This window comes from Salvelinus alpinus, chromosome 3, assembly GCF_045679555.1.
Source record: "Salvelinus alpinus chromosome 3, SLU_Salpinus.1, whole genome shotgun sequence".
In the NCBI taxonomy this organism is placed as follows: Eukaryota; Metazoa; Chordata; class Actinopteri; order Salmoniformes; family Salmonidae; genus Salvelinus; species Salvelinus alpinus.
In genome coordinates, this window is record NC_092088.1 from 45,376,972 (window position 1) to 45,401,493 (window position 24,522).

Consider the following 24,522-nt stretch of genomic DNA (forward strand, 5'->3'; position numbering starts at 1 on the left):
CTCTATGTCAGCAGCTAATCATGGAACCTCTAACGACGACACGGCTCTAGGAAAGTATCTCTATGGGCAGGAGAGTATTTCAGGGAATTTGGGTGTATTTCGAGAGAAATGACTAAACTTTGTCTTTGAGTTTACAAGTAAGTGCTAGATTAGAACTCAGCCAATAGAGGTGTAGACCGCCTCATCACATTATTGCAATAAGATAACATCAGGCTGTTATAAGATAAGTGCTTGTTGATTTTTACAAACAGCACAGCTTAAATCTCTAATTATAGGTAAAAAATAAATAAATACAGTATTCTCATACTAAATCTCCATTATAGGGACGGCAGGTAGCCTAGTGGTTAGAGCATTGGACTAGTAACCGAAAGGTTGCAAGATTGAATCCCCGAGTTGACAAGGTAAAAATCTGTCTGAACAAGGCAGTTGAAAATCTGTCTGAACAAGGCAGTTAACTCACTGTTCCTAGGCCGTCATTGACAGTAAGAATTTGTTCTTAACTGACTTGCCTAGTTAAATAAAGGTACAAATAAAAAGATAGCTATGACCTCAACTTGTCCTTAGTGAGATAGCTGAGCAACAAAAAAGCTACTTTACCCATTCAAAAGGACCAGTAGAGGCACGTTCTCTAATGAAAGCTTGCCAATGACAGCTGTGCTTTCATTCATGTTTGGAAAAAATATACATCTTATTTTTCATGTTCCAAATGAGAAAACAGTGTTGTCTTGCAGAGCTGCACCTGACAACTGTCGAGGTTTGCCAACCCACAATAACCTGTTTGATGTGCTGCTGTACACATCACTATCGGCTCTCAGCTCCGTCTTTGATACGGCGTCAAATGCTCTCTCATCTGAATGTCTGGTCGATTTTGGTTATGAGTGAAGATGAGCGTTTAGTCTGAGACGCTTTGATCTTCTCCCCCCCCAAAAATCTGCGTAACATTTATTTCACTGTAAGTAGCCTAGTGATTCATTTAATTAGGCAATAAGGGATACGTGAGCTATAAGAGTTTACCGTGGACAGTTTGGTGTGCTGTGTCAAGCAAGGCAAGGTGAAAGTGATGCCCATGACATCTATGACCTTTTGACAATTTCCCAGGACACAGATGGGTATCTCCTCAGATCATATCTTGGATGACACACGAGCTGTTAGTTGATCTCACATCCTTTACATGATACATCAAATGTTCAACAATCCAATATTAACGAGCAAACTAATCTGTTAAAGAATTTGAGGTGGCCAAACTAGAAAAACTAGGTCATACTTCAAAGCCTGCACCTCTTAGCACATACTTCCCCATCTCTCCCTCAAAGACCTTTCACAACAATGTCACGTTCGAAGTCCCGGTGAAGACAAGGCTGTATTATGGCATACAGCAGGGGAATCTTAACACAGGGCCTAGTAGCTTACAGACTGAAAGGGAAGGTGGAGAGGGCATGTGTTACAGTGCGGGGGCCTATTTCATGCTGCCGCATGTCAAACAGCACCTGTTCATCTGTGCTGAGTGACTGTGCAGATGACTGTGGTGATATTGTCCTGGAGAACCAGCCAGCCAGCTCCCCTCTCTCTCTCTCTCATCTGGGTCTTGCCGCTCCCTGGGCCCAGAGATGGACGGTCTACCTGGACGCATCAAACAGGTGTCAAATTGCTCAAATTACTCACATATTTACCTAGGTAAAGCCCCTTTGATAGCCTCTAGGGCCCCTTTTAAGGGAACAGCCGGCTACCAGCGGGTGGTGGTTCTTTTTGGGGGCCCTTCCGTGGCTTACTTTAGAGGTGTATTGCTGACAGGCAGTCCGGCAGTAAAACTCTTCGTCATCATCATCATCACTTGTCACCACAGCTAATAATGCCATTCCTTTGCCTGCCAAATGGGGCTCTGTGGCCCCAGGAATTTAGATATTGGAAGCCTACCCCCCCCCCCCCCCCCCCACCCTCAGTCAAACATCAAAGACTCTCTCTCTCTCTCCCTCTGCCCCTGTTTTATAGTTTTAAGTGGTATGATGGCCTCAAGATGGTCTGTCAATCAAATGTTTTGAAAATAACGTTCCCTAAGCATGCTGAACATGGAAACAGTAATGTCAGTTAGTAACCAATAACACTGCCTTCTACTGTATATAGAGACAGGGCTGCAGGGCAGCGTAAGAGTGCAGAGTGCAGCGCAGACATATTTCACCATGAGGAGAAGAGGTTTATCATATGGATGTGTTTAGCTATCTGTCTGATCTTCAGCGTGCAGGCCTCTATCCATAGGAGGAACCACAGGGTATTCAAAGCATATTTTCCCCTCCGCTGAAGGATGTGTGGAACACTGTGGAATATGGTGTCATAAAACTATGAAGACCGGGGAAGACGGCAACCCCGGTTAATTAAAATGGCGGTCCTGTCGAATTCCTCAGCTGCAGCCCATAAACATGCACATTATGTACAGTACCAAACACACTTCCTAGGGGCCTCAGATGCATTCCACTGATTCGTCTGTTTATGATGAGCTGGTCTGTGTGTATTGTGGTGCTTGTTCCTATATGCCCTTTTGCTCAAGGTATCTGTGAACTATGGCTGCTGAATTGATGCAAGACACCCAAGGACTTACACTGGTTATTGTTGGCAGGTAGTAAGAGCTACTGGGGTAGACCAGCGTTTTGGTGAGGTGTGGTTGGTGGCTAATTGAGACAGGTAGCTAGCATCATTAGGGTAGTTAATCTCACCACTAACCCATCTTTTCTTTTAACCTTTATTTAACTAGGCAAGTCAGTTAAGAACAAATTCTTATTTACAATGACGGCCTACCGGGGAACAGTGGGTTAACTGCCTTGCTCAGGGGCCGAACGACAGATTTGTACCTTGTCGGCATTTTTACCTTATCGGAATTACGTCATACATTTTGTCTCTCTGTAAATCCTCAAGATCCTCTTTTCCTGTTAAAGTTTGAGAGAGCCAGCACGGACACACAGAGTGTTCCCCAGAGAGTGCCTTGGGAGATAATATTCTTGCCTCTCTGCTTTGTTGTTTATCTCAACTCTCTCCCCAGACTGTGTGTGCTGAAAATAAATGGGGCTTTCTGGATAGAAAACGAGTAAACGTGTTCAGCACATACTTTTGTCCCTCGCTCTGTCTTTCTCTCTCTCTCTCTCTCTCTCTGTCTTTCTCCCTATCTCTGTGTGCATCCCACATCTGACGGCCAATTCCTTTCCAACGCTGTCATGTTTAGGAAAGTATTTTTTGATGCAGTAGACGCAGTGGAATGTCCAGAACCAAAACCCGAGGAGAGTCTCAGTTTTCCACAGCTTTGATATGTTGGCATATCATGCTCATATTTTCTATGTTGCATCTGGCTCACTTGGTAGGGCATGGCACTTGCGACGCCGGGGTTGTGGGTTCGATTCCCATGTATGCTGTCGCTTGGGATAAATGTCTGCTAAATTAATAAAATCGTTAAGATACTGTATGATATGAAAAAATTGAAAAATAATCCACAGTTGCTGGTTTTTTATATATGTTTCTCATTGTCAAGGCAATGGATGGTCTTGTGTATTTGCTTTGGAAAATGGACCTGCCCATAAATGCCATTTTAACACATGCACCTCTCCTTTCTCTCTATTTCACACTCTCACAACTTTAAAGGAAAGAGCCAAGTGAAAAGTAATTCACTAACTAGGCCAAAGCCTGGCATTTCCTCCACACGTCAGCGATTCCCAAGTTTGAAACATTGTTACCCCCTCACAACATAAGGGGCCAGAGGAAGTTCTGAGGAAGGGAGTGGGGGCATATCTTCCCCTCTCTTTTTCCCTCTAGTCCCCTTCCATGACCCACGGGGGACCAGGAGGGCCATGGAGGGGTGATAAGATCAGTCCCAACCTGCTTCCATCACCGCCTCTGCCAGGAAGACTGCTAATGACGGCCTGTCTCATATCCTCTGCCCATGACTTACTGTGTGTGAGGAGGAATCTCCTCCTTATCTTAATTGAACCCCTGTAAAACAGAGCTGGGATGGCCAGGCTACACGCTACAGGTTAGAGGAACAGGCACCAATTCACTGTCCACCCGACATATCATCGCTGAGGCCCTGGCCAGACACCTGCATATCTGGGGAGATAAGGGGAGAGCTAGGACAGTACTGGACGTCTCCAAGAGCCATTGACAAAATGTAATGCTTCAAAACCACTGTCTGGGAAATGAGTAGTAAGTCAAGACCGTGTGTAATGGGTAGACGGTTCATTTCTCCGTCGGAAGAAACGAGTGATGTCAGTTCTCCTGACTGTTATGACTTTTTGACCCATTGTTTGGCCTGCGTTTCCATTAGTGGACAGATCCCTTACTGGAGTTTCACAGAAGTGGCACGGAAAAGCCTTCTGGGTGGAGAAAGGCTTCGACCTGAGCGTACTTCCTGCTTTTGTTTGGACACTGTGGAATGGTGGACGATTGTATAAATATTTGCTCAAAATGTCCTTTTCATATTTCTGAAAACGTGAGCATCTGCGCCTCTTGGGGTAACGGTCACACCATAAAACAAACAAACAAATAAATGGCACACACCTGACTTTGTGTTCCCACACCAAAGGCAATGACTCTGTTCCACTCCTACCAAAGGCACTATGCCTCACATTGTTATCACAGACCTTTCACTTACCCATCTCCAGCCATTGGCCTCATGGGCGATTTGATGTTTAAATTGAACATCTTCATAACTACCATGGGAATAAAACAACCACCCGCCATTACCATCCATCAAACGATTAGAAACGTATGCACTGCCAGTATGGTATGTCGATAGATTATGCAATACCGTCACGATGAGGCTAGACCCTAAGATACATTCATATGAGTCACACATAATCCCTTTCAGACTTTCTGACTCGTCTCCTCCCGGTCAACGATGACACGAAGCTAGGTGAAGACAAGTGGCCCACGCGGCAGCGGGGGAATGTATTTACGAGTTTGTACAATGATTCGGCGTAGTAAAACAGACTCAGTCTATATGGTTCACATGTAACAGTGTTTTTTTGTAAGTCATAAAATATCCCATAAAAACATGACTATGATAAAAATGGAATAAAATAAAAATATGTTGAATATCAGAGTGGATGGATAACCTGCCTGGCAGGTTACATCATTCATCAAACATCACCTTGTTAAATCCACCGATCACATGGGGCACCTTTAAGGCGATGTTATATCTGGACCTAAGAATTTCAGAGGACATAAAGATATTTTTATCACACAGGAACATTTTGTGGATTGGGGATCAGTAAATCAGTAGCCCTTTCTTTAATCTGGTTTTCAGGAATGACAGGGTGATATAAACCTCTGGAATCATTTGACCAAATACCTTTGACCACTAGTTCTCAGCAGCCAAGTTTCCTTTTTGTTCCAGATTTTGCGCTCTATGGTAGCCCTACAGAGCCCTAATGACCTCACTAAACTCACCAACCAAATTGTCTCTCTGTTTCCTCAGGTCCATCAGGCCAGCTCCAACCCCCTGGGCTCCGGTCTGGGCTACCTGGAGCACATCTGCCAGCTCATTGAGAAGATTGGTCAGCTCCAGGAACACAACCTCAGGCTGCAGAAGCAAATCTGTGGGCTGCAGAAGGATGGAAGGATGACCAAGACCAAAGAGGTGAGTCACATACAGACACATACTATGCGCTATCATCCTTATCAGCATACTCACACAGTGAGTGTGTCTGCTGGTCACTGGTAAGCACCCTGGGAAGAATCCCAGGTTAAAACATCTGGTTTGGACTTGTGCGTCTTATCAAAGATAGGCTTCCGTCACATAGCTTTTGCATGACATATCCAGTCTTGTCAGATCAGGGAGGGCGAAGACAGTAAGTACTGAGACAAAGCTTGCTTATGATCAAACCATCTCTCTCAATGAGTTATAGCAAACAAAGGGGCCTTAACAGTGTGAATGTTCTAATGTTAGGGTATTATGATTTATCTCAGTTACTACCTAATTTGTCAGAGATACAAAGCTCCTAAAAATGTTGTAAAGACATTGTAAACGTAGCTGTAGGTCGTGCAAGGCAGACCTAAGACCATTGATCTTTGATTTGCAGCTGACTGCTGTCCAGGTGGTGCAGAGATAGCCATGCCTTGAAGTGAGTGATTACTCACCATTAGGTCCCAGTGCTAATCCAGCGGTTTCAGAACGGCAGTAGGAGCTGTAAGTCATGCCGGAGGAAAGTGTATTTAATAAATAGAACAGCTGGGTACACGGTAGTGGTCCTTATAGCACGGTAAAGGGGTTGTTATAGCCTGGTAAAGTGGTCCTTATAGCACGGTAAAGGGGTTGTTATAGCCTGGTAAAGTGGTCCTTATAGCACGGTAAAGGGGTTGTTATAGCCTGGTAAAGTGGTCCTTATAGCACGGTAAAGGGGTTGTTATAGCCTGGTAAAGTGGTCCTTATAGCACGGTAAAGGGGTTGTTATAGCCTGGTAAAGTGGTCCTTATAGCACGGTAAAGGGGTTGTTATAGCCTGGTAAAGTGGTCCTTATAGCACGGTAAAGGGGTTGTTATAGCCTGGTAAAGTGGTCCTTATAGCACGGTAAAGGGGTTGTTATAGCACGGTAAAGGGGTTGTTATAGCACGGTAAAGGGGTTGTTATAGCACGGTAAAGGGGTTGTTATAGCACGGTAAAGGGGTTGTTATAGCACGGTAAAGGGGTTGTTATAGCACGGTAAAGGAGTTGTTATAGCACGGTAAAGGGGTTGTTATAGCACGGTAAAGGGGTTGTTATAGCATGGCAAAGGGGCCCCTTTGCCATGCTATAACAACCCCTTTACCGTGCTATAACATATTTATGTTTATTAATAACAAACATCAGGGGCTTTCCGGTCACCTGTTTAGAGAGAGCAGAGAAGTTAGAGTCTGTGGCTGGGCCAACGATGCATCATTCATGAAGATAACCTGAAAAATCTACATCTGAACCCAAACAACATCGTACAAACGAGACGGTTTACCAGAATTGGTGTAAAAAAATAAGAATAATCTGTTTATATCTGAAATAATGTCCATGTTTGCTAACCATGTACTGCATCTGTAACATCACTCTCTCACAGCTATCCAAAATTAGATAGCCACATTTGTTTGTTAAACCTTTGTCTATGAAAATGTACAAATGCAAGCACAATGTCAGCAGTAAAATAGGGCAAATTACGCTTCTTGTTTTTCTGTAGTAAGCACCATTTAGAGTAGTATTCCAGTAAACTCTCATAAAATAGCTACAATTCTGCTCAGTTAACAATGTGTAACCTATAAAATTCCCAGGCCAGCTCTCCTCGCTCTCACTTTCCGTTCCCAAACAGGATGAATGCGTTCGCTCTGAATGTTATCTTACCAACGCCAGAGAGACATTCTTTCATAATTTATGGCTTTTTAAAAGTTGTGGCATTGTTGTCATTTTTAGAAAATCCGTATGGTAATAACATGGACACATGGATGGCATTTAAACACACTTGAAAAGAAAATGAGGCTCGTAGAGTTCACAGAGTCCCAAAGCTACCTCAATGTTATGTTTTTGTTTTCAGCTCAACACAAGAAGAAAACGTGACCTTGAATATGAAAAACAACAACATTGGCACAAGATTTCTCCCAACCCTATTGCATTGTATTCAACTTTGCCCCCTCTCTTGTGACAGTTGCCTATGCTTCTAAAGAAAAGTACTTTGGCATTGTGTGGATGCCTCCCTTTCCTTTTGAGACTTTGGCACAATACCGGAGCGGCTCTGTTCAGTGGATTTCAGAGAGCTTGTTCCAAACTATCCCTGTCAGTTTGGGCCTGGGGGCCGGAAAAGCTGTCCACTGAAGCAAAGGGTGAGCCCAGCAGGAGCATACACTACAAAGTCTTCAAAGACAGAGAGAGAGAGAAAAAAAAAAGAAAGAGGGAGAAAGAGAGAGAGAGTGAGAGAGGGAGAAAGGGGGACAGTAAGAGAGAGAGATCCCAAAAAGTGCTCATTCAAAGACAACCGCATCCTCTCTTACAAAAGGTATTTCTTAACAATCTTAGCAGAACTTACAATTCTTTGAGGTCATGAAAATCTGACATGATCTCACCTTGATAATGATATTTGTCCAGATAACTTGGTGTTGTTATTCTCTCTGGGCCAAACCCTGACTTGAAAGAAGATTTTTAGGACCATACCGGCTGGCCTCCCAAGCGGTTGGTCTTTTCCCCTGCTGTGAGTGTTTCTATGGTTACGCCACAAGCTGAACCCCATAGATGACACATCAAAAGGAGGAGCAAGTCAGCTGGGGCACATCTAAGCTCCATGAATGACACCCATGGTTCCCTGTGCCTACACACATCTACCCCACCTTTCAAATCAACACCAGGGTCACCGCTGGGCTCATTATAAACACAGAGATCAATGAGACAATGGCCAGTTACCACCTACACAGAGCCCTCTTTTCTAGCTTAATCTGTTCTCTACCAGGACCAGCGTGCTTTGGGATGCTAGAGTCAATACTAGAGTGGAAGAAGACTTGTAATCAAGTTTCTAATGTGAGCAATGAACATGAGCTCACTCTTACGGACTCAAGCTTCCCCTTTTCCCTATCCTCAAAGCAGTACTACCTCAGACAATGGAGCCATCTGCAGCCTGTCTCTGGGTTATTGAGGAACGGGATTGGATGGAAGAGAACATTCCAGGGCCGACGTGTTCTGGACCTTCCCTTTTCCCGAGTGCACAGAGGCAACAGTTTAATCCTCTTCTCAGAGGCCCGAGGTCAAAGGCCTGGTGTGGCCGGCCCTCTGAATCCCCAAATGTGGGCTGCCTCCTTCTAAGGGCTAAGCACACACAGATGGGGTAGGTCCTTGGAGAGTGTAAAGACCACACTGTTATCGCTCATGGAACCTGGGCCAGGAACCTGAGCCAAGCCCCTTCTCAGTATGAGGCGGTGTCTTCACCAAGTGGAGAGTGTGGTCATGGTTCCAGTGGGGATGTCAGACTATGGTCAAAGTTCCGTGAAACAAAAACAAAGCCGTGGAGTGTGACTTCAGTGGTCATTCATCATGTTATTTACCCCTTTCTATGTTTAAACGTCCAGTGGTTTTGTAACAGGCTATTCAGAGTTCGAACAAGAAATTCTGGGAGAGAGCACTGCCCAGAGATTATGTTATTCTAGTGTAGAGTTTGCACCTTGTGTCCAGGGTAGAGGTAACTTCAGTGCGGCGAAGGAAATTATTTTGCACAAGATTAGGAAGTGACTTCACCCAATGAGCCCCCTGGGTATCGGTCCTGGGTTCTGAAGTTGTGCAAGTGGCGAGTGTGTAACCTTCACGTGATGAAAAATCCCCCTACTGTAGAAGTGACACTGCACGTTTAAATGTTAACAATGAAGCAGGAAAAAACAACACTTGTCTCCAGGCTTTCATCTTATTCCGTTTATGCTACTGCTGGGTGTCTGCGTTGTTTGAGTTATATTGGGATTTTTTTACGTTAGCGTGGATGTGACATCGAGAGTTTCCTCAGCTGGGATAAACGGATGTGAACATTTTCCTGACAAATTCCAACTTCACACAATGACTCGGAAAGTCTCGCTCATTGTTCTTTGAATCGCCATACATGTATCGGCATAGCACATAGGTTGTAAGGTCTACTTTGGACAAGTTAATGTCGAGTTCAGAAGTTTATCTTTGAGGTTAGGTTAGCACAAACCCAACTCAATCTGGAAAAGAAATAGTAAATACACACTATGTATGAAAACAACAATTAAAGTAAGTTATTAAGTTAAAGTAGGTTTAAAACAATAAAAATAAACTCAGATATCCCAAAGACTCTTGTAAAAAATGTGGTAGCATATAAGGCCAAGAAATACAAGAGTGTGATTGCCATAACACATTTTCACTCTCCTGAGCCAAGTATGCAGTATTGGAGGGCCATTCTTGACCAACGAGCGAGAAAAACAACAAAACTAGATTCGGATATTGTAAAATAGATTTCATATGCCTCCTACTCACAGGCCTGTACCTTCTCTTCCTGTCTGTCCCCCAGGACTTCTTCCTGCAGCACTGTAGCTGTGGAACGGCCGGCATGGCCTTCCAGGAGCAGAAAAGACATTCCATGAGTGGCACCCTCTCTGACCTCTCCACCATCCCTGAGGTCACACACCACACAGGACTCACTGCCAGGGGAGGTCAGTTAACTACTTAATAACATGATAACAAGCCATAATCTACATCCAGTCGTCTCTCCTCACTCAAAATTCCAATGGATATTCCCATACATTCTCCGAAGGTATTTTTGTCCCAGTTTGACTGTAATTTCATCAGATGTTTCCAGCCCAATCCTTTCGTTTCCCTCGGACAACCACAGTGTATTATTTCACTGGCAGGTAGATTAGCACTTCATAACCTGCTCCTGCAGTAATCATTCAGTCACAAACAATCACAAGACCGATTTATAGTAATGTTTGCCCAAAGTTTTCCTGAAATGGATTTTCTGGGTTTATTTAATAAGCATTAGGGGTTTTCAAAATGTGACCGGGCGACGACCCCAGGTGTGTTTTCGCCCAATGTTCACCTTTTCATCATCTCATATAACATTCCGAGCGACAATAGTCCCCCAGAAATATAATTATTTCCCCAAATGTTTGTACTCTCCTGTTTTCGGAGTGGCTCACGTTCCCTCAGGTGGGCTGGTGACAGTGTGGTGGTTCTGACTATTATTATTGACTTTTATTTATTCAGGGAAGACCAATTGAGACCAGTGTCTCATTTGTAATGGTGCCCTGAGGACAGAAATTCCATCAACACAACAACAAAAGATAAGACACAAGATAGCTAAAAATACATTATCATCAGGTTATTACAACAAGTTATAATAGTCCATTGAAACAATTGCACACTTCAGTAAACTCATTTAACAACAGAGTTTTAAACTTCCTTATCGGCACCAGGGAATCCAGGTGTAATTTGTTTTGTAAGATATTCCATAACTGTGGTGCGTTAAAACTAAAGGCAGGTTTACCAAACTTTATGGAGACAAGCGGGACCTCAAGAGTTAACGAACCCTGCGACAGGACACAATGTGTGCTTTCTCATGGTGTCAAGTCTAGTTGCCACTATATTACGAAAGGTGTACCGCAAGGGTCTGTATTGGGACCTGTTCTCTTCACTATTTATATAAATAATATTGGTCTATGTACTCAATCCTGTAGTATTCATCACTATCCAGACAATACGGTTATGTATGCCATTGCACTGACTGTTGACTGAGCTATGTTAGAGCTGCAATCAGATTTTTTTGCATTACAGAAAGCCCTCGTTGATTTAAAACGTGTACTTAATGCGGACAAAACTAAACATATGTTGTTCTTTAATTCACAAAAAAAATCTCGGAGGGGCTACATATTCCCTCATTGGACGGCTCTCTCATCGAGTGGGTTCCAGCCTACAAATATCTGTGCGTTTGGATTGATAAAGATCTAACGATTAAAAAACATACTGATGAGGTAGTTAAATGGAGGGAACATATAGAGTCCCAAGGATTCAGGAATTTCTTGCTTTTCCGATAGGCAGGATTCAGGAAATTGGAGCTGGGGAGTAGGAGGATGGCGAACGGTCCTCTCTGTACTGCAATAACAGATTGAGGAGGTGGGGAGGTTGAGTGGGCAGTGGCGGCAGGTTGAAAGAAGGGGTTCCTCTGGGACTGCTGATTCCCATCACCATGTGTCATAACAGTTTCCCCCCACTATGAGCAGCGAGTGGTTCCAACCCTTGTGACTCTAGCCTCATTTATACCTGGAGCTAACATGCGTCCTTTGTCCTGATCTTTTCCACATTCTGATTGTGCCCACATTTTCAGAAATATGTCTACACATGGTATTAAAATGTGTCTCACTGTGTTTGCATTGTGATCAGCTATTCTTTAAAAAAAAATGTATTTATTTATTTTAAGACCCATATTGATGTCATAAGTCAAATGGTGCCACCTGTCAATGATTTAAGAAGGTGGGATAATGATGAATTAATCAGTTTCAATGTCCAGATCCGTCTACACTTGTAAGGTATCCAGACACAATGCGTGCCTGACTACCTTCGTAGGTGGTCAGAAAAATCACAATCAGATCACAATGCGTATTTTAATCATCTCCAGTCTACACCGGTCTGAAAATGTGGGCACAATCAGAATGTGGACAAGATCAGAACAAAGGATGCATGCTAGAACCAGGTATAAACAGATCTTCTGATTCATTTATTCTCTCTCTCTCTATAGAGAGTGACCAGGGTGGATGCCAGCCCCTGGTGCCCCTTTGGAAGAAGGGCCTGTATCGGATGAGCTACACAGAGGGAGATACGCGCTCCTATCTCTCTGACAGTACAGAGGGTCTCTCTGCCCCACACAGACGGGTGAGTCACTCTTACATCCCTCCTCTGACTCACTGGCTCTGCACAATACCCTCAACCCCTGTTTACGGTGCAAATATCTACATCAGCGCAACACGATGTTACCCGACCAAACAGTGGGTAAACGATGTTACCCATTAATGATGGGAGATGTGTGTTTGATTGTGTAGCTGAGTGAGAACTACACGTGGGGCAGAGTGAAGGATCTGGTGAAGAAGACCAAGCTGAGGAACCAGAGCAGACTGGGACAAACATCCACCTCCCTCAAGAGATCCTGTCCACAGCTTTACCGGTGAGGACACTCCCCACCCACCCACCCCCGCTCTCTCTCTCTCTCGCTCTCTCTCGAAGGAAACACTCAGTCTACTCGAAATACTGTATCTCTTACTACATTATCTGTAAACAAACACGCAACTAACACTAGGATTACCGTTAACTTCATAAAATAAAAAAATAACAGTTGGAGCTTGTTGCTCCTTCAAGGATGTTTGAAAATCTTGAGCAAGGAAGGAGAGGTTAAGTTGTCATTACTCACAGCTCGCTTTAGTTTCATATTTTGTGGGTGCCTATTACTTCTAGATAATTTAGTCTTAGCAGAAAGAGGAGTTAAGACTGTCATTGGCAGTAGGTCATGGGTTGTGTTTGCAGAATGATTCAACTGCTTCCTAGAAAGAATATTGACACTGAAAATACTGAAAATGCCCGACCGACTCATATCATCTTACCATTTAGAGATAATTACTTAAATAAAATTACTTTTATATTACTATTTAAAATGCAGTTCTAACACATCACTTGTAAGTAGCGATTTAACTTTCCCCTGTGACAAGTTATCAGCCAAGCTAAACACATCAAAATCAAATTGATTGTGAGAATAAACGTACCACTAATCAGAATATGTGCCTTGACAAATTATCTTTTGAGTAATAACCACGGCTTTAATATTTTATTTTACAACATTCAGTATACGCCATGGAGAACTTAGCCCACAACCACTGGTATCTATCTTAAATAGCGTCCGTAAAATGTCACAATGAAGCAAAAAAACAGACTTGTACACAAAGCAGATGCACTCAGTGTCAGGGAGCGACTACTCACCGTTTATTTCAATATGACTGAGGCAAAAATGATAAGCTTAAGTGTTTTTATCGGAGCACAAGCTTGTAAAATTATACTTCCCAAGTTCACTGGCTCTCTCCACTGGTGGTAATTGGTGACTAGCACCGCTGGGTTTAAATGGCCAAAGCTCAAAACCACTGAAAACAAACTAATCTCCCTCATTTGTTAAACAAAACACAATTGGCCCCTTCTAACAGTATATCAGCTTTTTTTGCAAGCAGGAATCTACGCCAACATATTTGGAGTAGACAAAAAAGCCGTGGATGTTTTGGGTTAGAAAGTATTGACACCCTTAGCGACTTTAGGCGAATACCAAACTATGACAGGTTCTTGGCACTTCAAGATTTTATTTTATTTTGTTAATGCGAGATGGGTGTGTCAGTGGATGAATTGTGGTATTATTTTGTTTGAGGGTTGTAGAACATAAGAATCTGGTGGGAGTTGAAGAGCTTGAGGAAAAAACAGCTATTTGTTGTGCCCTTCAATGTATTCCACAACTTGGATGGGCACTCCTCAGAGGGAGGGAGCTTGGCACGGACCCAGACAAATAGCGGAGGGGTTGCAGTGTCAGGTTTGAGGTATGCAGGGGGGAGTTGGAGAATTCCACATGTATTTCAGAGTGGTCCAATGATATATAGAGATATGCAGAATTTATCAAAAGGGAGACCCTCTCTTGGAAAGAAATGCATGTGGAAAAACCATCCTGGTCTCAAGCATTGTGCAAACTAATGCATTGCTCATTGTAATAGCATTGGAGCACACCAATAACAATGACCCATTTCCCTACAGCCCTGACCTGGGACCAGTGGACCTACCAGGAAGAAACAGGAACTCCATGATCGCCTTGGGCCATCAGAACAAACTGGACTTCCAGTGGCCCCGATAACCATTGTTGGTACACAAAGTTCTGACGCAAAATATTACTAATGCGTAGTGAAACATGTTGGAAGCGTGCTGTGCATGTACAAGCACAACTGATTTAGCAGCTATCGTACGATCTATTCTCAACGTACATGTATAATAAAGATATCCATAGAGGTGAAGAGGCAACACTTTTGTAACACTGCCCACACTGAACGTCTTTGTTTTCTACTCAGATATGAAACAGATGGCCTGAAGTGGGAAGAGAATGTCCGGAAGAGGATAAGGTGAAGTTGCACAGATTCTTGACTGGACTGAGAGGGTAGTGTGAAAGGAGGGGATGTGAGAAATAACACTTGTGATGGATGACAAAACTTTGAGTGAGGAGTGAAAAGAAAACAAAAAGAGGGATGGTCATAGACATCTCTCTTGAGATACAAATCTAAACTAAGGGATTTTATTGTTTCAGATAAGGGAACATTGGTATTTATATGAGAATAGACATGCATGTACTCCACAATGTACATGAATACGATACAAATGATTTAATCTTGTACTATAATTGTTTTCTATTCAATTCATATTGTAAAGCTTTCTCTAAATATATGTTATGTTATTGACATTTCAGTACTATGTGTTGGAGAAAACAATAACTATTTGATATGGTTGTTCCAACTAAGAAATAGCCTAGACAATATTCTGGGGTGAAATTAAAGGGATAGTTCACCCAAATTACAAAATGACATTGGTTTCCTTACACTGTAAGCAGTCTATGGACAAGCTATGACAGCAATACATCCTTTGGTTTACTTTCCCTGCCACTGTTTCAACATGCTAGCATTTTAGCATTTGTGGCACAAATCCCATTCAAGTCATGGGACCGATATTATTTGCGCATCATGCCCAAATCAATACATTATTTAAATTCTAGATAAGAGCGTCTGCTAAATGACTAAAATGTAAATGTAAAAATAATTCGAAAGTATCTAAAGTTGCTTGTCAAACTCAACAAAGTCACATAGATTATTTGAACATGATGCTTGAAAAATACTAATATCGGTCCCATGACAGGGTAAGGAAACCAATATGTAATTTTGTGTTTGGGTGAACTATCGCTTTGGTTATCATGCCCCCTTGAACAAATGTGAAACATACACATATCATACATATTTCAGGATTGTACTTAACTATTCAACATATTTTGTATGAATTCTCTTGTTTTGTTTTGAGTGTAGGCCTACGAGGCTGTGTGTGCATGCACTATACAGGGATAATAGATCGTGGTGATGTTGTGTGAATGTGCTGTATATAACAAAAGTTAATTGTGTACAGTCATTGTGTATGTACAGGAGGGGAGGTATGCCTCTGTAAATTCCTATGTTTATATGATGGAAATGTATACCTTTTGGAGATAGGGGATCCAAATCCCTTATGATAAAAAACACTTTGAGGACGCTAGAAAACGTTTGTGATGCATTGCCCCAAGGTTTTTTAAATGTTCCTCTCAAACATTTATGTAAAAAAAAAAAACAGTAAAGAAAAAAACAATAATTTCATATCACTGCAACATGTATTTTATCAGAGGCTGCACATGTTCATCTTCAAGATATATTTTTTTTTATTGTGACATGCAAGTCTGGTTTGACAAGCTAATGGTGATGAAGCTTTTCTACACCATGGTTACATTTCCTGGGTTTCCAGAAATCCTGGTTGGAATATTCCCGTATTTTCTGCTTTTCCCTCGTAATTCCATGAATCTTCCAATCAGGCTTCCTTGAAAAATTGGGAATTTTGGGAAAGCTACTGGAATTTTGCAACCTTAGTTACATCACTATGAGCTTCCTTTGATAACAGACAGGCAAGTGCCATGGTACCTTGGAAATCTCACTGGGTAACTACAGAAGGAAAGTTCAACACAGAAACTTTGAAAAGGATGATTTAAAATGGCTTCAAAGCCTTGACATCTAATTGAAATACAGCAGAAGTCAATTCCAACTGCTCAAAACTGTCCAGCATTGTTTACAACAGGAATGGAGGTCATCAAATTTTAGAAAACACAAATCCTACAGAACGAACAAAACAGTTAGTTATGCAGTATGTACTTCAGAAATGTGAACAACAGTATAGTACAACACCAATGAGTTATTCATCATGGTCAACATGTACTCCTATTAAAATAATAATGTACTCTGTAGTACTGTACATGTAGCACAGCTGTAGCTGTATCATACGCAATTCATGTACTTCTAAATACTCTAATCAAGTAGAAAATACATCTGTTGCAACTTGAGAGGCAGTAAATGCTGTCAATATGCATGATAGGCCTACATGTTTTGTCAGGACTGGGATCTAAAGACAAAAGATTGTGATATCTGTATATTGTAGAGTTACAGTAAGTTGTACATGGATGGAATATCTCAATATGCATAATGTATCATTATTCAAAGTTATTTTTCAAAATAAAGTTGACATTTCCAATGACATGAAATGCTGTGCTTTTAGTAATTTTATACCACTCACCGTGTACTGCAGGATATAAAGCAAATCATGTTTCTCATGGAAAGAAAGATGTAAAGATCACTCATTCACTAGAAACTAGAGTTTCCAAATAAGTGGAAAGATACACTCAACAGTGTGCCCTTAGAGATTCCCCTCTCTTTATGATTCATTCTACAGTAAAACCTACTATGCGGTTTTCTTGGAAATTCTACACAGGGACACTCGATATCCACACTTAAATGAATCATTGTTCATTAACAGCATGCTGAAGAGGTCACAGTCAAACTTCGATGCATAAAGTACCGGTCTGAAGTGAGCTCTCCCGGGGCAGTCCCGTTAGTTCTCTTATATACTGCTTACACAGACAAGTTATATTTGCATGATTCAGCTTATTCATCATTCATAATTAATTCATCATTAACGTTTGGTTCATGCATGTGACCGACCAATACCTCACAAGGCTTCCTCTCCAAGCTGAGACCTTGAAACTGAGATAGCCCTTGCGTTCTCAAAACAAGGTTCTGGGCGTACTACCAAATTGCTCTACTGATAGTGAGGATTCCTCCCAGGCACGTTCAATCAGTCACTTGCATGAACACAGAAATTGGTTATTAGAACAGCTCAAACATAGAACACAGAAATTGGTTATTAGAAAAGCACAAACATAACATTTTCCCTCACAGGGTAGAGTGTGCATTGGATACAACACAGAGTTTGTAGTTCATAGTAATCAATTTATTAAACACATAGAATATCAACCAATCACCCAGCAGAGCTAGCAGAGCTAAGCAGAGCTAAGCAGAGCTAAGCAGAAGCAGATCCCATGAATAGACAGCCCAGTACCCTTACGCTTTCCCTAACTTACCCTGCCTTTCACCAGGTCCCTGCACTTAATCCCTAAACACTCTAAAATTAACTAAACATAGGGGGGAAAATAAGATGATAAAGCAAAGGGACATCAGATATTGTCTATGAATGTTAAGGAAGGGGGGGGAGTCTATTAAATGAGGGAAATTGGAAGTGGTGTGGAGAGCGCTATATTTAGATGGAGCAGAAGAGAGCGGGATAAATTCGCCCAGGGGAGAAGCCCCATAGCCGTAGGAACCAGACAGGAAGTTTGTCACACCACGCTTGTTCCTGTAATCCTTGTTGCTGGAACAAGGGCTGTGGTGGTCACGAAATTTCATCAGCCGGTGATTGTCAAGCAAATAACTGTCGGTCTCACGGTAATTGACCGTTAATTTTACACAATGTGGCTGACATAACAGATCAGAACGTTTAGCTTAACATGTTGATAAACTATTAGGCTATTTCTTCACATTACAAGCGCAGCAATGTGCACAAGGCTGTAGGCTATAAGCGTGAATGTTCCATTAGCGGGAAAACACCATTATCAAAGGGACCACAAACGCGATTATGCAGGTAATGCTTTTATTATAAAGGTGCATTTTTACGGTGAAAATTATCTTCCCCAAACTTGAAACTCGCACTGCTTATGTATGCCAGTTAGACTCTACACCACTTGTAAAGCGGATTTATGTGCTTAATTTTAAGAAGTTATTTGGCCACTTTAGTTGTGATACAAACCTTATCAAAACATATAGGCCTATGGGCTAGGCTACATGAGGTGTGTGACTATGATTCTTGCCTTAAGCTGGGCATCATTCACAAGTGATAATATATAATTCACAAGAAATAGGCTAATATTGTCACCCATCAGACTATTCTTGATGTAATCTTGTCTTTACATATACTAAATAATATGTGTGAAATTTGTTTTGATTTAAAATGGACCATTATCATGCACCTGACTCGAAACAGGGGCAGCGGGAAGAAATACATGTCATCTATTAAATAGCAAATGGAGGAAGCTTTTCCAGTGGTTCATGTTCATGCCAGCCAGGTAGCCATACTGCTGTTGTAAAGATAAGCAATGTGCTTAATATTAGGAAAGTTGAGAAATAAATATAGTAGGCCTAGCCTATAAGAAAGCTCATGGGAACCTCCTCTTTTTAATAGAGGCCAGTCACCGCAACAGCCCTAGCCGGAACGCCAATGGCAATGTTTGTATCCATTAGGCAATGATTTTTTTGGCTCCACCCAGGTTCGGTCTCTTATTGAACAGTGCAAACCGTACTCTTCTTCAGACCAAAGTCCTGACAAAGTTCATGTGAGCACCCCTCCTCTTCGGCCGATGCCAACCTAGTACTAATCACTCTTCAGCTGAGGGTCAGAAACACAGTCTGTGTGAAATGGTTACGCAACTCCTAAATCTTCAAACAAATGCCCTTGTGGCTCATTTGTTAGGGCATGTCGCTTGCAACGCAGAGTTGTGGGTTCAATTCCCCCGGGGAAAAAGTATGAAAATGTGTGCACTCGCTATTGTAAGTCGCTAAGAACGTCTGCTAAATGACTAAAATGTCAAATTAATGCCAAACGCTGTCCTAGCTCGCACACTCCCATCTTCGGTATAAACCAGGCTAACCCATGTTAGCTAGTGCGATACTTTTCGGTCTAATACCCAACACTCAGTCTTTGCATCTATACACCCACTGTTCTTTGGGCTCTGCCCAACAATACTGGTAACAACTCTTGCTGTAGCTTTACCACAATGAAGGAATTCTCCTTGCAGCGTCCAAAACGCAATTGCTCCCAACACCAGAGAACTGGGTTTCCTAACCAGTCCTACTCGCACTTGTGCAGTTCCCCCCTAGTTAGCTGCACGCAGGTGAATTAATCAATGTGTGGCCATATCATCTATAAACTCAGTTTATCACAACACTAATAGGTAATGAATACTGATTTTCATCCAGGTAGGACTACAGTAAGCAGAAAAGCCTTTTCCAATCAGAAAGGACCTTCACAGCCAGTGACTCCAGAGATTCATACCTCTTTCTGTCCAGGCTGAAATTTTGTCGGATAAAAAGACAGAATTAAAGAACGGTATCTGAAGGCAAAGGGAAAGTATTTGATCGCCACGTCATGGTTAAGTAGGTCTGTATCAAAGACAAATGCTGCAACTGGATCTATTGGCATAGAAAGGATACTACACAATAGTAAATTACTTCAGCATACAGAACTACTGAGGAGAAAGCAAGCTAACTCACTCACAGTTGAGAGAAGGGAAGCAAAAAGTCACATACCCGAAGAAGGATGTATAATTATTTGGTTTCGCTCTGGGTCAATAGGCTGCCCACATAAATCTTTGGGTCTGTGTAGTTGAACACCTCGTACAGTTGGTGGATGGTACAGTCCAGGCCTCCACAGACACATGGATACATTACCTCAGAACCATTCTGACATCTTCTGGTAATATGTGATAATGCATGTATGATAAAGGAAAAATATTGATACTATTGAATTTATTTTGCCCACACCCTCCTTTCTTTCACCCTACCATTAAACACTCCATCTTCTTCTTAATTTGTGACCAGGCATAGAACGTCACAGTCTGTGAAGACATTTTTAAAACAGACAGTGACTGTGGGTTCACCTTATTACGTGCTGAATGTGACCAGAACATAAAGGTTTTACTTTCACGTGTTTACCATAAGATACAACGTTTTACCATTGTGAAAGTATGTCCAATCATCTGTAGAAATCTCAGAATCAATGCTGAGTACACATAGGATTTATAAAATGTATGTGTTATTGATTATGAGAATTTTTAAAAAGTGTACTGTTTTCTTGGTGTCCTCCGAGATCTATGGGGTGCATAGAGTTGGCTTTAAGACGTCTGGAATGTGCTCCTGGACAATGGACTCGTAAACTATGTAATAAAAGCCCAACATGTGCTTTTAAAGATAGCAGGCAGGGAGCAGAGCCATTGTTCAGTGAAATATGGAGGAAATTCTTTCTGGTAAGGATGATTTACTGCAGGGAAAATCTTACTGCTCCCTTTATGTCTAAATCAGATTTCCCCAGACCCTTTTAACAATACAGGTAGCTCTAATAGCTTTAGTACATTGTGTAGGTTCACATGGTGCTTTGATGAATAATGTTCTATAGAGATACAGTGGCAAGAAAAAGTATGTGAACCCTTTGGGATTACCTGGATTTCTGCATAAATTTGACATACAATTCGATCTGATCTTCATCTAAGTCACAACAATAGACAAACACAGTGTGCTTAAACTAATAACACACAAATTATTCTATTTTTCTTGTCTATATAAAGCTGGAAAGGGTTACAAAAGTATCTCTAAAAGTCAGTCCACGGTAAGACAAATTGTCTATAAATGGAGAAATTTCAGCACTGTTGCTACGCTCCCTAGGAGTGGCTGTCCTGCAAAGATGACTGCAAGAGCACAGCGCAGAATGCTCAATGAGGTTAAGAAGAATCCTAGAGTGTCAGCTAAAGACTTACAGAAATCTCTGGAAGATGCTAACATCTCTGTTGACGAGTCTACAATACGTCCTCTTGGGAGGACACCATGGAAGAAGCCACTGCTGTAGAAAAAAACATTGAAGCACGTCTGAAGTTCACAAAAGATCACCTGGATGTTCCACAGCGCTACTGGCAAAATAGTCTATGGACAGATGAAACTAAAGCTGAGTTATTTGGAAGGAACACACAACACTATGTGTGGAGAAAAAAAGGCACAGCACACCAACATCAAAACCTCATCCCCAGTGTAAAGTATGATGGAGAGAGCATCATGGTTTGGGGCTGCTATGCTGCCTCAGGGCCTGGACAGCTTGCTATCATCGACGGAAAAATGTATTCCCATGTTTATTTATTTTTATTTTATTTTTTATTTCACCTTTATTTAACCAGGTAGGCAAATTGAGAACACGTTCTCATTTACAATTGCGACCTGGCCAAGATAAAGCAAAGCAGTTCGACACATACAACAACACATAGTTACACATGGAGTAAAACAAACATACAGTCAATAATACAGTGAAAAATAAGTCTATATACAGTATGAGCAAGTGAGGTGAGATAAGGGAGGTGAAGGCAAACAAAATATATATATAAATAAATAAAAGTATAAAAAGGCCATGGTGGCAATATAGCAAGTAAAAAATAAAAAATAAAAGTAGAGTAGAGATAGTAGAGATAGAAAAAGTAGAGATAGAAATAATGGGGTGCAAAGGAGCAAAATAAATAAATAAATACAGTAGGTAAAGAGGTAGTTGTTTGGGCTAAATTATAGATGGGCTATGTACAGGTGCAGTAATCTATGAGCTGCTCTGACAGCTGGTGCTTAAAGCTAGTGAGGGAGATAAGTGTTTCCAGTTTCAGAGATTTTTGTAGTTCGTTCCAGTCATTGGCAGCAGAGAACTGGAAGGAGAGGTGGCCAAAGGAAGAATTGGTTTTGGGGGTGACCAGAGAGATATACCTGCTGGAGCGCGTGCTACAGGTAGGTGCTGCTATGGTGACCAGCGAGCTGAGATAAGGGGGGACTTTACCTAGCAGGGTCTTGTAGATGACCTGGAGCCAGTGGGTTTGGCGACGAGTATGAAGCGAGGGCCAGCCAACGAGAGTGTACAGGTCGCAGTGGTGGGTAGTATATGGGGCTTTGGTGACAAAACGGATGGCACTGTGATAGACTGCATCCAATTTATTGAGTAGGGTTTTGGAGGCTATTTTGTAAATGACATCACCGAAGTCGAGGATTGGTAGGATGGTCAGTTTTACAAGGGTATGTTTGGCAGCATGAGTGAAGGATGCTTTGTTGCGGAATAGGAAGCCAATTCTAGATTTAACTTTGGATTGGAGATGTTTGATGTGAGTCTGGAAGGAGAGTTTACAGTCTAACCAGACACCTAGGTATTTGTAGTTGTCCACATATTCTAAGTCAGAGCCGTCCAGAGTAGTGATGTTGGACAGGCGGGGAGGTGCAGGCAGCGATCAGCGTGCAGGCAGTTTATCAAGACATTTTGCAGGAGAATTCATTTATTTTTTTATATATTTTTTTATTTCACCTTTATTTAACCAGGGAGGCCAGTTGAGAACAAGTTCTCATTTACAACTGCGACCTGGCCAAGACAAAGCAATGCAGTGCGACACAAACAACACAGTTACACATGGAATAAACAAACGTACAGTCAATAACACAATAGAAAAGAACATATACAGTGTGTGCAAATGAAGTAAGATTAGGGAGGTAAGGCAACAAATAGGCCATAGTGGCGAAATAATAACAATTTAGTAATTAAACAGTGGAGTGACATATGTGCAGAAGATGAATGTGCAAGTAGAGATACTGGGGTGCAAAGGAGCAAAAAAATTAAAATAACAATATGGGGATGAGGTAGTTGGGTGGGCTATTTACAGATGGGCTATGTACAGGTGCAATGATCTGTAAGCTGCTCTGACAACTGATGCTTAAAGTTAGTGAGGGAGATATGAGTCTCCAGGTTCAGTGATTTTTGCAATTCGTTCCAGTCATTGGCAGCAGAGAACTGGAAGGAAAGGCGGCCAAAGGATGAGTTGGCTTTGTGGGTAACCAGTGGAATATACCTGCTGGAGCGCATGCTACGGGTGGGTGCTGCTATGGTGACCAGTGAGCTGAGATAAAGTGGGGCTTTACCTAGCAAAGACTTATAGATGACCTGGAGCTATCTGTAATGTAAGGCTATCTGTCTGCCATTTGAAGCTCAACAGAAGTTAAATGATGCAACAGGACAACAACCCAAAAAGACAGAAGTAAATCTACAACAGAATGACTTGAACAGAAGAAAATACGCCTTCTGGAGTGGCCCAGTCAGTCCTGACCTCAAATGATATTCTGATGCAAGCTAATATAATGGATGCAAGTATTGAATACCTACCAAAGCATTTATTCTCCACGCAGAACATATTTTTTCCAGTGGGTGAGGTGGGTATACTACTAGCTACATAACTTTCCTGTTAAAGCTAGCAGCCCTCATATCAGGCTCTTTCCTGTCTCCTTCAGGATGTGTTTGGCCCATGGGTCTCTGAGGATGTGCTGTGGTGCAGGAAACAGACATGGATGAGTGGCACTATATTCAGCGTATGTGTCTTCCTCTGCCTGACACATGACCAGTAAGGGGATTGCTTAACTCAAATGCGTGATGGATCGCATTGAACTTGATATTGATGAAAGCATCATCCTCACTTTCTGGCAGGTAGGGGCTGTGATAAGAGTACAGGGGGACATTTCACCAAGTGTTAATGTTCCTTGACTGGTCATCTTGGTTGTCATGGAGACAAGGTATGTCTTCTTTGCACATATTGAGCTCTATTAAAGTCTAGGCAGAGCGCTGACCTCCAGTTTTGGGATATTCTCACATCTGTGTAGCCTACAGAGGAGTCATTTAAGGTCACAACAGAAGATCCACAGAATAAATCCAGTATCAAGTGTCTATTGACCAACCTCTGACTTATCTTACCTCATAGCAAGGGAAATACACTATATATACAAAAGTATGTGGACACCCCTTCAAATTAGTGGATTTGGCTATTCGTGCACACTAATCGTGCACACTGCCATGAAATCTCCATCGACAAACAGGCAGTAGAATGGTCTTACTGAAGAATTCAATGACTTTCAACGTGGCACCGTCACAGAATGCCACGTTGAAGTCAGTTTGTCAAATTTCTGCCCTGCTAGAGCGTCCCCGGTCAACTGTAACTGTTATTGTGAAGTGGAAACATCTAGGAGCAACAATGGCTCAGCTGAGAAGTGGTAGGCCACACAAGCTCACAGAACGGGCCTGCCAAG

General features: G+C 42.0%; 1 protein-coding gene across 3 annotated transcripts in view; it reads left to right on the plus strand.

Moving 5' to 3' along the window:
• The window catches only part of LOC139570811 (uncharacterized), a 39,966-nt gene extending 23,154 nt beyond the window's left edge, over nt 1-16,812 (plus strand). For 2 of the 3 annotated variants that reach the window (XM_071393006.1, XM_071393008.1), the window contains exons 3-8: nt 5,456-5,617; nt 9,996-10,137; nt 12,219-12,352; nt 12,520-12,641; nt 14,258-14,363; nt 14,566-16,812. In XM_071393006.1, the coding sequence (XP_071249107.1) occupies nt 5,456-5,617; nt 9,996-10,137; nt 12,219-12,352; nt 12,520-12,641; nt 14,258-14,354 (657 nt within the window). In that variant the 3' untranslated portion in view covers nt 14,355-14,363; nt 14,566-16,812. The remainder of the gene's footprint in view (nt 1-5,455; nt 5,618-9,995; nt 10,138-12,218; nt 12,353-12,519; nt 12,642-14,257; nt 14,364-14,565) is intronic. The other variant, XM_071393007.1, reaches the window with a different exon arrangement.
• The last annotated feature ends 7,710 nt before the right edge of the window (nt 16,813-24,522 follow it).